Source organism: Rhipicephalus microplus, chromosome 4, assembly GCF_043290135.1.
Source record: "Rhipicephalus microplus isolate Deutch F79 chromosome 4, USDA_Rmic, whole genome shotgun sequence".
Lineage (NCBI taxonomy): Eukaryota > Metazoa > Arthropoda > Arachnida > Ixodida > Ixodidae > Rhipicephalus > Rhipicephalus microplus.
In genome coordinates, this window is record NC_134703.1 from 102,895,019 (window position 1) to 102,910,834 (window position 15,816).

General features: G+C 43.1%; 1 protein-coding gene across 2 annotated transcripts in view; it reads left to right on the top strand.

Annotated features, from left to right (window-relative positions):
• LOC142814539 (ubiquitin carboxyl-terminal hydrolase 2-like) overlaps positions 1-15,816 on the top strand; it is a 280,351-nt gene that overhangs the window by 259,243 nt on the left and 5,292 nt on the right. For both annotated transcript variants that reach the window (XM_075893391.1, XM_075893390.1), the window contains exons 9-13: positions 9-112; positions 5,352-5,429; positions 6,129-6,207; positions 7,131-7,232; positions 10,543-10,666. In XM_075893391.1, coding sequence (XP_075749506.1) covers positions 9-112; positions 5,352-5,429; positions 6,129-6,207; positions 7,131-7,232; positions 10,543-10,666 — 487 coding nt within the window. The remainder of the gene's footprint in view (positions 1-8; positions 113-5,351; positions 5,430-6,128; positions 6,208-7,130; positions 7,233-10,542; positions 10,667-15,816) is intronic.

Sequence of the window (15,816 nt, forward strand, 5' to 3'; positions counted from 1 at the left end):
GCCTGCAGACTGCTTCGTTGGCCAGCTGAAGAGCACGCTCAAGTGCAGTGTCTGTGGCCACAAATCTGTGACCTTTGACCCATTCTGGGACCTCTCTCTCCCAATACCCAAGGTGAGAGCTTCGTTCATGCGTAAGTATAGATGGCCATGCATCGGGTTCGCATTAAGTGTTGCTATTGCAATATCAAGCTGTGTGTTGCTATTGCAATATCAAGCTGTGCAGACAGAATGCGCAAACACCACAGATGCTCAATGCAGGTTCAATTCTTGGCGACAGGGGCCGCACTTCAGTGGGGTGAAATGCAAAAACATGAACCTATACAGTCAGACTGCGTATATTGAACCAATGAATAATGAATGAATGAATGTCAAACAATTCTGAAATCCCCTTCTATATTGGTAGCTTGCATGTGACGTCATAGACGCACAAGAATGCTCCAACATGGCATCAAGACATGTCAGGACAGATGATTGATTGATTGATTCGTGGGGTTTAACGTCCCAAAACCACCATTTGATTATGAGAGACGCCGTAGTCGAGGGCTCCGGAAATTTTGACCACCTGGGGTTCTTTAACGTGCACCCAAATCTGAGTACACGGGCCTACAACATTTCCGCCTCCATCGGAAATGCAGCCGCCGCAGCCGGGAATCGAACCCGCGACCTGCGGGTCAGCAGCCGAGTACCTTAGCCACTAGACCACCGCGGCGGGGCAAGGACAGATGATCTCAAGCCAGTATAACCACAGCAGTTAACCTGCTTCAGTGTGATAATGACTTTGCTGGAATGATATTGGGCCTCTGTGCATGACTAACAAAGGAACCATCATGCGATGTACAGATAAAGCTAAGACGACATCATGGAGGTTATGTCTCGCAAGTCGATGTTCCAATGTTCCAGCGCATTTTGGTAACTTCAGTGCAGGCCATCTATATTTTCGGCACAAATAATCTATAGAATAAGTTATCTATTTGTTGTGTTCCAAGCACCCCTGTGTCACGAGCGCTCTGAACCCGCGAAGGACCGGTTGCTGAAACTGCTTCCAGATGTTGACTCCTCCCCTTCGCCCGCTCGGCGCAAACGAGCCACCGTCGTTTCCCCCGGCAGTTCGGCCGCCGCCTCCATCCGAATAGGAATAAACTTGTTTTTAACCGTTCGAGGCTGTCTGAGCTTTTTGGACTACCGCGACCAACGCGTACGTCTATGGGCCGACGACAACACCGGACATAACAGTGGCGACGAGGAAGTGGATTTGGACCAACGCTACGCAATGATATTGACAAGCTACAAGCTATGGCTACGCACGGGCTCCCAAATCGGCTACCCGAATTCTACGGCTCCTCATGGTCATCGTGGTTTGGACGCCTGCAATTTTACTTCGAGGCTAACAACATCACTGATGCAGCAATGAAGAGGGCCAAAGTGCTAACGCTGTGTGGGGAGCAGACGTACGACACAGTCTGTGCCCTGATTCAGCCACGCACTCCAGCAGCCGTTGACTACAACGACATCGTAGCAGCACTACAAGAGCACTATGACCCAAGGCCATCGGAGGTCTACTGTCGAGCCCGCTTCCAACGGCGAGACCAACTGGAAGGTGAAAAAGTGGCCGAATACGTAGCGGCTCTCGAAAAGCTCGCTGCTGACTGCAATTTCGGGACGTTGACCGCGACAGCTGCAGCTACTGCGCAAGAGGGAGGATCGACTGCCACACCTGCTAACACCACTATGCTCCCCTTGGACGTCATGTTGCGTGACCATTTTGTTTGCGGACTGCGTGACGCAGGCCTACAACAACGCCTGTTCGCGGAGACGGGTCTCACCTTCTCCAAAGCCTACGACATCGCCCAACGAGCGGAGAGCGCCGGTCACCAGCAGAGGGATATTCGACGGAACGTCGAGCCGGTGCATCACACCAGTTAGCAGTCAGGTCATTCCACGTCTAAGGCGAACACAAGAGAAACGACACCGAGCGAGCGGAGGCTTCTCTTCGTAGTGAGTCCAGAGCGTCCACGCGCCCAAGGCGACCCCCAGATCGCTTCCAAGCGACAAGCTAAGGAGGGAGGAGATGTTGTGTTCCAAGCACCCCTGTGTCACGAGCGCTCCGAACCCGCGAAGGACTGGTTGCTGAAACTGCTTCCAGATGTTGACTCCTCCCATTCCCCCGCTCGGCGCAAACGAGCCACCGTCGTTTCCCCCGGCAGTTCGGCCGCCGCCTCCATCCGAATAAGAATAAACTTGTGTTTAACCGTTCGAGGCTGTCTGAGCTTTTTGGACTACCGCGACCAACGCGTACGTCTGTGGGCCGACGACAACACCGGACATAACACTATTTATAGAACTCCGTGATCCCCTCTGTGATTTGCTATATCTCAGTTCGACCATACTAAAATTTATGAATCCCTGATGGTTAGCATTAATTGGCATTCCCCAAGACAGCATGCCTCAGAATCTTTTCATGATTTTGGCAAAGATTTTAGTTTCCTTAAACTTCTTTCGCACAAACTTTCTTAGAAGTGTGAGAAATGCGAAAAAGTCGACAAAATTGCAGTAAAGCTTGATGTCCTGCTTTTATTCACTACAGACAAGCTGGTGCCCATATTCTGCATTAAAATAACACTATGAAACCTGAGTGTGATAATCAGTACACCACACACATCTTAACGAATCACTGTGAAGAACTTGGCTGGCGCACAAAGTGCATGTAGAAAGTGTTTCGTTGTTCATGCTGCGAAGTGCATCAGTTATGTCCCGAAAGAACACATTTTTCCTATAGAAGCAACAGCATGGTCGGGGCATTTAGCTTACCACAGCCAGTGCTGCGAGTGTGTGCTGCTTTTTACTAGCAGTAATAATAGTAATTGTAATATCCGACATTTTACTTGCCGAGTAACATGAGTGTTTGAGCGATTTGGTATTCATTGTCAAGGTAATTTCAACCTCCCGGGAACTCCGCTTGTCCGTATCGGCTTTCTTTTCGTCTTTTTGTGTCCTTTTGTCCATCCTGTTCAAATTTTTTTGAGTTTCGCATGTCAAAACAACAATATGATCTTGAGGCATGCAGTAGTGAAGGGCTCCGGAAATTTTGACCAGTTGTTGTTCTTTAATGTGCACTGACATCGCATGTTATGCGGGCCTTTTGCATTTTGTCTCCACCGAAATGTGACCGCCATGGCCAGGATCGAATCGGCAACTTTCTGGTCAGCAACTGAGCAACACTGATCCACCGCGGCAGACTGCTTTTCAATAACATAAGGCCACCAAGTCACCTGAAGTCTGAATAAGACGGCTTGGTCGTTGAGAAATTTCGCGGTGCCGTAAGAGTAAGCTGTCACGATAGAAAAGCTGACTTTTTGTTGTGTACATTCGACGTTGCGAAAATGGAAAAAAAGACGCATACTGACAGTCATCGCTGAAGGAAGGAATGCCTGTAGTGCAGTCACATATGCAGTGTAACTAGGACGTATCAAGTTATTTACTGTATTGAAGAATTGTAACATCTTTTTGGAAATTTTGTGCAGAAGTGCATCACTGGGTCACGCATATATCAGGCACCCATGCTCTACAACAGAACTTCTCCTAAATAACCAGCAATGACTTCCTCTGTAATTGAAAGTGCTCATGCGGACAATGCAGCTCTACCTTGGCGGATGTTGCCCAGTATTAAGGAAAGTGGAAGCTGTGGAGGATAAAATAAGAAATGTGCCTGTTCCGAAGCTTTGGGATTTTATTCGTGCTTCATAATGATCAATCTGCATTACCAAATAAGTTTGAATACAACTTAGCCCTGTGAATTAGTTAACACAAAAAAGCAGAGAGGCAGCATAGAGTGAAGAGTACTGCCCTAAAAGCTGGAATATAGGTCGGACCGGAATATTGGTCGACTTCTCTCCCCTCCCCTCCTCCTCAAACTTTGAATCTCCAATGAAGAAATATTTAAAAATTGCAGAGTATCACAGTGCACCCTTACTTTGGTAAATATGTGACACTACCGCCTGCACTGTGGTGAGATTTATTTTAATTTGGGCAATCTTATGTAGTTAAACGCCAGAAGGCTATGAAGTGCTGTCACTCTGACTCGCCAAACTCTAGCCGATGACGCCTGTTTTTCACTAGTAAGGTCCCAGAGTGCATCGTCCTCTATTCCATTCAATGCGTTACTGATGCAGCATTTGCGTAAAGGCAGAAGTATGCCTCAGCGCAAAGCCCTTCCACTTTATAAATTGGCACACCCACGATGGTGATCTCTTGAATTGCACCCTCGTGAGACCAGAGTAGCCTGCTATCTCAAGAGCTTTCACCCGTATGCACTCCGATGTTACAAGTAGTGAGCTTGCACGTAGCTCCTGGACGAATTCGCCAAGTAACGTTTCCAGTTCGGGGCGCACTGCAGTTCGTCCACATTTATTTTTTTTGGTTGCTGCAAGATCCGATGCGCTGCTTTGGCTGCTTGATTATCGGATGCTTTTCTCCGATGCACCATATTCCCGTTGTGCCGCCAGGTTGCTGTGGGTTTCGGCACACTCGATAACTTTTTTCTTAAAGCCTATCGTAAACTGCCGTCGACTAAAACTTATTTCTGAAGGAAATAGAAGAAAGAAAACGGCAGACTGACCGCAGATAACCTAGGCAAAAGGGCGTTGCTAGAACACTTGTTGGCCTTGCCTAGCCTTGCACAACGGTGCCTCTGCCGATGCTCACGATGGCAATCGAGGTTTTAGACTTGAGCTGCCCGTTGTTGCGAGATTTCTACATTTTTTTCTGCCAATGACCGGTATATAAGACGAGGGTAGATTTTTCATTGCATCTTTTGCTAAAAAATTCGCCAATGTTCTGGACATTGACTAACAGGAAGTGCACTAATTGGGCTGATAAGTAGCAAACATCAATTGTAATTTGTCACCACGTATGCATCATTGATTTGCTACAACATTATCACAGTCTGACTGATTTTACAACAGTGTAGATATAGTTCACCTGTGACAATTTAATTTTTTTTTTTAATTTCACATAAGCCTTCAAGTTACGTCTGTCATTCCTTATTTTCAGTACGTAGTAAATCTGCCTGATTTCACACTAAATTACTAGTATAACCAGAAGTGACCGATCAGAATGTATTTGTAAGTTGAATATAATCCAGCTTGCTATGTGTGTCAGTAAGGCTCCTGTCTGAGATGTGTGTTTGATACTGCATTTGTACTTATAATATACATCACGAGTGCCTTTCTCGCTGCCGTAGACAGAGCAATAATTGAGTTGAATTGTTCGCATTTGTGGCATTATCTGTGCAGTGGAGCCTTTTTATAATGGAGCCTCGTCTGACCTGTTCACGCTCTTTTGCAATTGTGCAGAGCTCGGACCCCGTCACTCTCCAGCAGTGCCTGAGCCTGTTCACCAAAGAAGAAGTGCTGGACGGCGATGAGAAGCCAGTAAGTTTAAGCTCGCACATTTCATCTTGAGTGCCCTGTGTTTTGCATACCATATTTGACCTTGGCAAGATTGTGGGAGTCCGGCTAGAACTGCAGTAAGGCAGTGTTCCAATGCTTACTCTCCACAGACATCTCAATGCACAGTTAAAGGGACAGGAGGCGTTGTTGGTCGCATCGAAAATGTGTTTCTCAGCTTGTAACAGTTCTGTTGGTAGAATGGTGACCCTCTTGGTTTGCAGCTTCTTAACGCAACTGGAAAGCCAGCTTACCGAAATTTCATAATGGCCTAACTAACATAAGTTGCTGCAGTTTTAATTTAAAGCAACTATAATTAGATACGGCTTGCAAAATTCGAAGAGATCTTGCACAGACGACCAGAGCATGGCCTCCGCGATCAAAAAAAAGTGGTCCCTCGCTCACGACGTCGGTCAGGAGTGTGCTTCCATCAGTGTGGCCTCGTGCACATCCGTCTTTGACGAGAAAATGCCAAAGACTTTTCAAGTTGTATCCAACTGTAGTGTTCAGAGCCGTTAACGTCTAACACGAGTACAGTGCCGACTAAATAGCTAGTTGGCTGACCTACAAATATTTTGCTACACAAAGGACAGAAAACAAGCCTTATGTGGAGCACAGTTTCTTGCTGTTACCAAATTAATCACAGTGTCCCTGTTTTGATTGTTCTTTTCTTTTTCTTTCCAGACCTGTTCTCACTGCAAGACCCGTCAGAAATGCACAAAAAGCTTTACCATCCACCGGTGTCCGAAAATTCTTGTGCTTCGTATTCTTTTTATCTGCAATACAATTGTGAATCTCTTCTTACTGCATGTCCAAGCTGATCTATCTATGCTCCAAACTCTTGTGCCAAAGACCAGCTGACATTGACATAATTATCATGTCCTGAAGGCACTTACTACCTAAAGGCACACTAAAGCGAAATAGTGACTTGATTTGCACTGACAAACCTTACTCTGAGAACACTAATGTCGTAAGTTTCACCATCATAAGTTCATTATTAGAGGATAAAATCAAAATTGGAGTTCAATTTTCAAATTTCATGCCGAAATATCTGCACACGACATCACTGACTTCAATATGTATTTTTTATATTCTACTGATATTGGCTCGATGAAATTTTCTGAAATGTTGTATGCTAGGCCTGCGGCACCCGCAGATGACAATTCACTTCATTTTTTATCAATTAGAACCTGTGTAGGACCTAATAAATGCCATTGTAATCAAGGACGTCACGGTTTGGTTTTCGGTGCGATAATCTAGAGGTGGCGTCTCCGCCCATGTTTTCTTTGCGTGCATTTGCCGGCTTACCAAACTTGGTCTCGCAGTAAGAGTGCCGCTTCCGGGGTTGTGAAATTGCACTTTACTAATTCGTGAAAAATCGTTTGTCTTTCTGTTCCTTTGAAATGCTACAAGTATTGTGACATTTGCTAGGTATATAGTGAGGCACATAAAAACTTGCTTGGAGCAGCTCTTCGTAGATGCACTCAAAGCAATGCCTGAAACATGCTTAGTATCGTTGTGCCACATGGTTTTTGAAAGATGTGTAGGAGGAACATTAGTGAAGTGTATCTGCTCTTGCTTAAAACACATACTGACAATGTTTTTGTCTTTGTATGCAGTGGTTGTGAATGGCGCATGACTACTATTTTGACATTTCTGTTATCCTTTACTTCTAAAAATAATCAGATCTGAAGCGATTCTCTCCTAGTGAAAGGTTTCGGGCAAAGCTGAACACTCGTGTCGAGTTCCCCCTGACAAACCTTGATCTCTGCCCATACATGTCCAACAGTAAGTACGGTTTCTTTTTCATTAATTTATCAAACAAAGCTCTTTGCTTGTATAGCACTCTCCTATTAAAATGCAGCGTCATTTTAGTACAATGCCTGCCATGATCAGTGGTTCAGGATAACTGTGTCCTGTCGCTGTAAATCTGGCCGCTAAAAGTAAAGTTCGCCTCCAATGCAAGCATTCGTCAAAATTCGTCAAAACTGTAGATAGTCGACATAAAGGTGCAGGCATTACTTAGCCCCAAATTTTCGCATTTCAATCCACGAGTACTGTATCTTATCTCTTGTTAAGTTCAGAGCATTGTTATCGGAGATCTTGGATTCGTCATGGCTAACATGAGGAGAAAATAACTAGTCTGGCAGTTGCTAATGACGCGCTTAGTCAAGTTGTGCATACACTTGTAGTTGCCAGTCAGTGACCTCGCGCTTCGCGATACGTCATGGGGCATGGTGCCACGTCACGCCCTTCTTCATTTATCTGTTCCTTCAGCGCACACAGGTTTTAAATGAGTTCTACAGCACTCTAGAAATGCAGTAAACTATGTGTTGAATGCACACTGCCAGTTTCGATCATGAAAAAGATAGGAAATCGCGGTCACTCCTATTAAGACTACAGAGATAACTCTGGCCTGTAGATGATGCTGGCTCGTTTATGCGAGAAAAATTTTGTTGATGCAGTCTCTCTAAGTGAAGAAAGAAAGCTTTCAAGAATTTGATTAGATGTTCTTCGAAATGAAAATTTCTATTGCTCACACTGCCCCCCCCCCCTCCTTTAAAGATACTCTGTTAAGTAAATCTTATGTAATAAATTAAGCATTCGAAGATGCTAAGTAGCGTCACTTCTATGAAAAAAACAGCTTTCATTGGTGGTGAAATGACTTTAAAAACTTTTGTGCCACCAATGAGGAAAAAGCTTGCAGGACTCCTATAAGCATTTAAGAGTGGAACACGATCGTGAGTAATCAAGTTCTTGGACTCGGCATTGAGCTCTTTTCTTTTGTGCATGTCGGTGAATTCAACATTGAATAAATAGAGCCAAAATTTTTTTGAAGGGCCAGTAAACAGGCCCCGAAACTTTTTTACACCCCTTCAAAGAAGCTCGCCGACTTTTACAGTAGTAGTAGATCACATTGATCACATTTTCTTAATATTACGGCACTGCGCACAGTGCAGACCTTCATATCGGAAAATAATTCTCGCACCTGTTTCCTTCGCCTGACCAATCCCCCTCGTACGCCATTTGTATGTGCAGTGATGCAAGCTTGTCCATGGGCTACTTCATGTTCGACTGTCTGAGCTTGTCTTGTTGATTGGTCCTTTGCCCTATGAAACGTTGCCTTGGCCCTGCACTGATGCAGTTTCGGCCATGCAGTCTGCATTTTCGTTTCTCTGTGCTGCCGTCGGTCTTTTTGTAGAGCCCGAGACTACTGGGACTGGCCAGAACAAAAGCCTCCGAGATAAAGAAGCGTTTTGCTGCCTTACCATTTGGGAGAGGGTGCTCCTCGTACCGCGCTTCCTCTCGCTTCCCCCCAGCATCGCTATGACACGTGCTCACGTCAGGGATGCCGTGCTTGGTCGTTCGCTGCACGCCGATGATGTACACCAGCGTCGTGTTACGTTGCCAAACTGGGTGGAGTCGCGAGGACAGGCTACGCCTTTCCCCTTCCTATGGCAGAAAAGGGTGGCAATGCCATGCGAACATTTGAAACCAGCAGAAATCAATGTTTTAATGCCTGTAACTATCTTACTATGGCAAGTTTTTGCAAAAATCTTGCAGCAGCATGTTCGCATTGAAAAAATGCACATATTTCTTTTCATAACAATTTTCAGACCTCTGGGTTGTTTACTGGCCCTTTAAGTGTGGTCCGACAGTTTTAAGAGGACAGCGGGATTCATTTCCCATTTTATTTGAGATCTTGCATGTTGCACAATTACATAGGCTTGTGCGAACATTCTAATGCCTTGAATATGCAAACAAACAGGCCTGTATTCGAATTTGCTTTGATTCTAATTTAAATTGTTGAAATTTTTTAAGTATTAATAATAAACAAATAGGTGTTATTAGACCACATGCAATTCTTTGTAAAGGTGGTTTCGCTGCAGTGGAGGGCTGCTAAGCCAGGAAAGCATCATTCATAACGTATAAAATAGTTTGAATGTAACTTTCTTTGTAAAGGTGGTATCACTGCTGTATTTTTTAGCCGTGAAAACACTTATCCAGGAGAAATCTGCACTGTCGCAAAGCCTCACTTAAAGGGTAAATGAACATATTGCCCTCGCATGGATTCATAATTATTTTTTTAAGTTTAAAAGATTGTTTTACTAGCTTATGTGCTCTAAGTATATCAAATTTTAGAACTTATCATATTTTACAGTTAATCACTTGCATTCTACTCAAAGACAAATTCTGTTACTATTCAAAGTTACTTCAACTTCTTTTGAACCAAAAAAATGGCATTTGCTTAGGCCTTGTTTCAACTAAAAAAAAATATATGCTAGACGGGTTAGTTGGGCCATCACAAATATGCCCATATTTCTTTATAATATGTGATATACAGTGTTCAAATTTGATTAGAAATTATTCAAACAATATTGCTATTCACTTCAAACCTAAAATTCACTATTTGCACAAGCCTACAATCACAAAGCATGTCTATCAGTGGCCAGTAACCTTTCTTATATGTTATAAGTGAAAACCCTTTAAAATTCAAACCATGGCTATCGACATTGTGTAAAAGTTAGGAGGAACTAGCCCGTTATGCACGTTTGAATGTGAAACTACTTTCATAACTTTTAAAGGCACCTTGTTAATTGCTATGAAAGCAAGAAAGACAGCGACATGAGCTTATAATTTCTTGGTATGGTATTGCTAAAACGTCTGTCATGCTGTTATGTGCCTCTTACAAAGTGTCATGTTACTGTAGCTGCTGCCCATGATGGCATGTTTGGGCTGTGAATAATTTCCCACATATTCTTACCACATGTCCTTGCCGCTTGTCCTTACGGTATATTTCTATACAGAGTGCACATAACTATTTACTTGCCGATTGTGACAAGAACACTTCTGTGCAGTACTAGTATATGTTGCTACAGTACTTGGTGTTCAGGGACTGTTACACTAGGTTGTGATTGGTTACATTTGTAGATTTTCATTTCTCAACCTCGGTTTAGTATAACCCATCACTCCACTCCTCGTTTGAAACCTCCAATGCAGGTCCAGACACTGTACCTAGCATAGAAAACTTTCAAGGCCTTAGTTACTGCTTGTCGGCATGACAGTCCAATTTCTCGCGTGTCTTGTTTCCTTGCAGGTCATTATGTGATGTACAACCTGTATGCGGTGTCTAATCACAGTGGCTCAACCTACTCTGGCCACTACACAGCTACCTGCCTGCACCCAAAGTCTGGCGAATGGCACGAATGCAATGACACAAAGTGGGTGGATTTTCATTCTTCATATGCTTTTGTCTTTTATCCTTGTCCTTGACTTCTGCAAGCAGTGCAATCTCATTTTTGCGTTTATTAAAGTTGACTACCAGTAGCAATATTATTTGCAGAGAAAATTCTGTTACTTTGTAGAAATTGTTGCAAAAATACAAAAAAAACGTGGCAGACATACGTTCTCGGAAGTATTAACGGGCTCACTGCATAGGGGCTTTCAAAGAAACCAAGAACCGGCCCATTGTAGCATGCTTTTTGCAGTAGAAGGCTAGAGAAACTGTCTTTGAAAATGCTTTCAACCTAAAGGGTACTGCGTACAGTATTTCTAAGGATTTCAGCCAGGCTGTGCAGGAAAAAAGGCAAAAGCTGTGGAACTATACGAAAGATAAAAGAGAATGCAAAGAAAATTGTGTACATCTAAGTTATCATTAGCTGATTATCAATGGGCAAGCATTTGTCTGGGATAGTGACACCCAGATGGCAGTTCCAGTGAAGTTGATTCTGCTTGCACAAATGGATAGAGGCAAATGACCTACACTAAATTCTGTTTCCCTCAACAATAATACAGAGGGTTGCTCACTGCCTGAACGGCTTTCTGTTTTGCTAGTAAATTGTCGCAGCATAAAAAACAAAGTCGATAGCTTGATGTCCTTAATAGCGACCATTAAGCCCCAAATTGTAATAGGCACTGAATCATGGTTGGACGACTCTGTGTAATGTGAAAATCTTTACCGCCAGGTTTTACTGTTTATCGGGAAGATAGACATGGGCATGGCAAGGGAGTGTTTCTTTTAATATCGAATACGTTGTCAAGCTCTGAATTTTTTTTTAAATGACTCGGAATCTGTCTGGTGCCCCGGGAGTTTACCCAAGGGAAACAATGTTGCGTTCAGGACATTCTATCGCCCACCGGGCACAAGCGAGTCGTAAAGTTTGCTGTCTGGTGTGCTATCTGTTATGCCTAACAGCGTATTTCTTGGGGGAGATATTAACTTTCCGAATATTAGTTGGAGTGCTGGATGTGGTACTGGTGACGGTTCCCATATCTACTCAGAGTTTGCAGAACTGCTCGGTTTGTATGACTTACTACAGTACGTGCTGGAACCTACACGAGAAAACTCAATCTTAGACTTGGAGTCCCGCAATGAACCAAACTTAGTGTCGGAGATTACCGTGTGCCCAGGTATTAGTGACCATAGGGCCGTTGTCGCAGAGCTTAGCGTACAGCATGTACGGACATCCCAGGCTCCACGAAGAAAAGTGTTCAGCTATGACAGAGGAGATTATGTTGCTATTAGAGCTGAACTAGAAAATTTCTTTCATACTTACCTGCATATGTCAAAAGCACGCTGTTTGTTGGCTCCATGGTCAATATTCTGGACAAAATACTCAGATTGGTCGAAAGCTATGTTCCATGTAGGTACTTGCGTAAAAAGAAAAATGCATGCATAAACATCGGTTTAACGTAGAAATATGCAAACTTGTCAGGAAAGCTAGACACGCGTATAAAATATTTTCTTCTAATTCTAGTTTGGTAACCAACAAGTGCATGGGTGAATGAAGTAATTTATGAAAAGGAACAATTAAATCTGCAAAAGATTCTTTGTTAAATTAGACGAAGACCTAAAAGAAAACCTGAAGTCATTTTGGAAGTATGTAAAGCAGAACTGAAAAGAAGATATATCTATACCACCCTTAACTGTCGACAGCAAAGCCGTGACGTCAGACTACCAGATAGTGGAATGTTTCAATCAATATTTTCAATCCGTTTTTTTTTTTCACATAAAACTGCAAGCAGGCATCGCTTCTAAACAATGCCGCCCAGAGCAGTATGATGCCAGACATTTAAATTGATGTTGGTTGCGGCGATTCATTATTACACGGCTTAGATACAACAAAAGCCATTGGACCTGATGGACTGTCCTCAGTAGTTTTTAAAGAGTTCCATGACATTATTGCTCCATATTTAGGCATCTTCTATGAACTCTCCCTTGAAACTGGTCTTATTCCCCAAGATTGGAAGACAGCAAATGTTACACCCGTTTTCAAATCTGGAGATAAAAAAAGTCGGAGAAAATTGTAGACCAATCTCATTTACGTCAATATGTTGCAAAATATTCGAACACATTTTACATACCAATATATTTAAATTCCTTGGTTCAGACGCTCTCTTTACTCCCTCCCAGCATGGTTTTTGAAAAGTTTTTTTTGTAACACGCTACTAATAGAATTTCGGCATTTCGTATCCAAAGCTATTGATAACAATAGTCATGTAGATACGGTTTTTATAGATTTCCAAGAAGCATTTGACACTGTGTCCCATAAGTTCTTGGATGTAAGGCTTGCTGCATTGGGCATACCGTATTTACTCGATTCTACCGCGCCCTCGATCGTAACGCGCACCCGATTTCCACCACGAAAAAAAAACAAAAAAAAAAACATAGGACATCGATTGCAACGCGCACCCATTTTTCTCGCTGGCCCGCACGATCACACCACTCGAAAAAACGACTCCTTTCGGGAGCGTCTTCCATTTAAATATGAGGTACGGGCGAAGCTTGTGCCCATCTGACGTGTAACAGAGCATTGCCGTCACTGTAGTTTTACCGTGGACCGATGTCAGCACGCGAACTTGCTTCGCCCCCTTCTTCTTGACGGTTGTGGTGCCAGGCATGTCGAAGCAAAGAGGCGTCTGATCGGCATTCCCGATTTGCCCAAGCAGGTAGCCGTTGTTGCGCCGCAAGTTTAGGACGAACCTCTGAAAACTGTGAAGCTTTTCATCGTACTCCACCGCAAAACTTTTCGCATATGCATGTTCCCCTTCGAAGGGAAAAGTCTTTCCTCTTGATAAAGTTAGTTAGCTAGCACCTGCTCGCTTTAAACTGGCTCCGCATTAGACCTTTTTCTAAGACTAATTGCATAGCCCGCACTTGGAGCAGTTCTGTCGTCACGGGCCGCTGTGCCGCTCAAGCACATACTCGCCGAGCAGCTCTTTATTTGCGGAAACCGACCCTGCTGTGGTCCACTGAAGCCTTTGCGTGAAGCTTTGCTGTCGACAATCTTCTGTTTTTGTTTCCGCCGGTCCCGCACCCACGTTTCGGGAACTCCGAACGACCGCGATGCGGCCTGATTTCCGTCCGTTTCTGCACACGCAATGACTTTTCTATTAAAAGCGGCATCGTGGTGCACTCGAGTTTTTGGAGTAAGCCCTTCCACGCCGTCGATGCTAATGTGCTACTAAATGACGAACTCCTCAGCACACGTACGAAGTGCCGCACATGGGAAACACATAGGCAGAAATGACCGACGTGCCATGCCGACGCACGTAGGGGGCGATCATTTTGGATTTGCCGATGGCGATAGATTGACCGTAATTTTTTTGTTCGTACTCGATTCTAACGCGCATGCGACTTATGAACTCGCTTAACCGGAAAAAAGGTGTGCGTTAGATTCGAGTAATTACGGTAAATAAAAACGTTCAAATGTGGATATGTAATTGTTTGAATGGTAGAACCCAGTCTGTCGTCTTGAATAATGTCGTCCACAGCAGTACCTTCAGGCGTTCCCCAAGGGAGTGTTTTAGAACCCTTACAGTTCCTAATCTACATAAACAACATAGTTGAAAATATTACATCACCCATAAAATTATTTGCTCATGACTGCGTCATATACAGAGAAATCGCGACTGAATCTGATACTCGCATTTTGCAAACCGACCTAGATCACACAACAGGCTGGTGTGAAAAATGGAAAATGAATTTAAACATTGAAAAGTGTTGCAGTGTGAGGTTCTGAAGTTTCAAGTTTTATTATTTCCAAAAACAAGGTACAAAATCTGAGATATACAGACGAGGGTCCCAGAGCCAGAGACTTTAGTGGGACCCTCGGTTTGTCGATACAAATCGACGGTAAAATTTATACAGAGCAACAGAAAATTCTTGCAATATACGGACATCAAAATGCACTTTTATATCGCAAATCAAGCCAAAACATGCAACGTGGTTTAAAAAAAATGAAGAACGAACGAGCCAAACAGGTAAACGATCAGAAGTGAGGTTATTCGAGAAAATGATTTTTGACGGACTTTTTGAACAAAGGAATTGAAGTGCAACGCTTAATGCTAGAAGGTAACGCATTCCAAAAGGATATCACACTGAAAGTGGAAGTTCTTTGCCCATAATTAGTATGAGTGGGGGAAAATATCCAAATCATTTCATCAATACGTATAACATCTATGGCGTACTTATTAACACACACTGCGATTATAAGTATCTCTGTGCTCATTTTACTAAATTGTTTACATGGAACAAACACATTAACACACAACCATAGCAAAAGCTAGTAGGATGTTATACTTTAATCGAAGAAAGTTCAAACAGGCCATGTGCGAAATCAAGGAAACTTTATATTTTTGCAGGTCAGGTCTATACTTAATTCTTCATGTGTAGTGTGGGACCTTCACCAAGATTATATTATAAATAAAATAGAAAAACTTCAGAATCAAGCGGCAAGGTTTGTTTCGAATAATTATATCCCCTACGCGAGCGTTTCACAAATGAAGGCCACATTGGGATGGGATCTGCTATGTGTACGTAGACAGAAACTACGGCTTAAACTATTGCACCAGATATATTACTCTAACACTGGAATCGATCACCATAACTACCTTGTTCAACGCCCCTACACATCCACTCGTGATAATAGCAAAAAGATATCTACTTTCAAAGGCAGATCCAATACCTTTTTCTACTTATTCTTTCCAAAAACAATATGAGAGTAGAACAGCTTAAGTGACGACTTGGTTAATATAACAAATAATGATTTATTATTTTTTATTCTGTGAAATTCTTCTTGCATTATGTATGTTCTGTGTGAATGAAAATGTATTTTGTGATTCATTATTATGTTCTGATAAATGTGACTGTGTTTTTTTTTGTATGTACCTTTAAGTGTTTTGCTACGAATTCCTTTGTACTGATTGTTTTTTGTTCTCCCCCTATGTAATGCCTCTGGCGATGTAGGTACTCTGTAGAAAAAAAATTAAAGCGTTGGCTTCATTCTGCTGCACACTGCTTAGCGCCCTTATTGTGCATGCACTTATCACATAACAGAGAACTTTCCTAAGTAAGTCTGGGAAAGCGGAC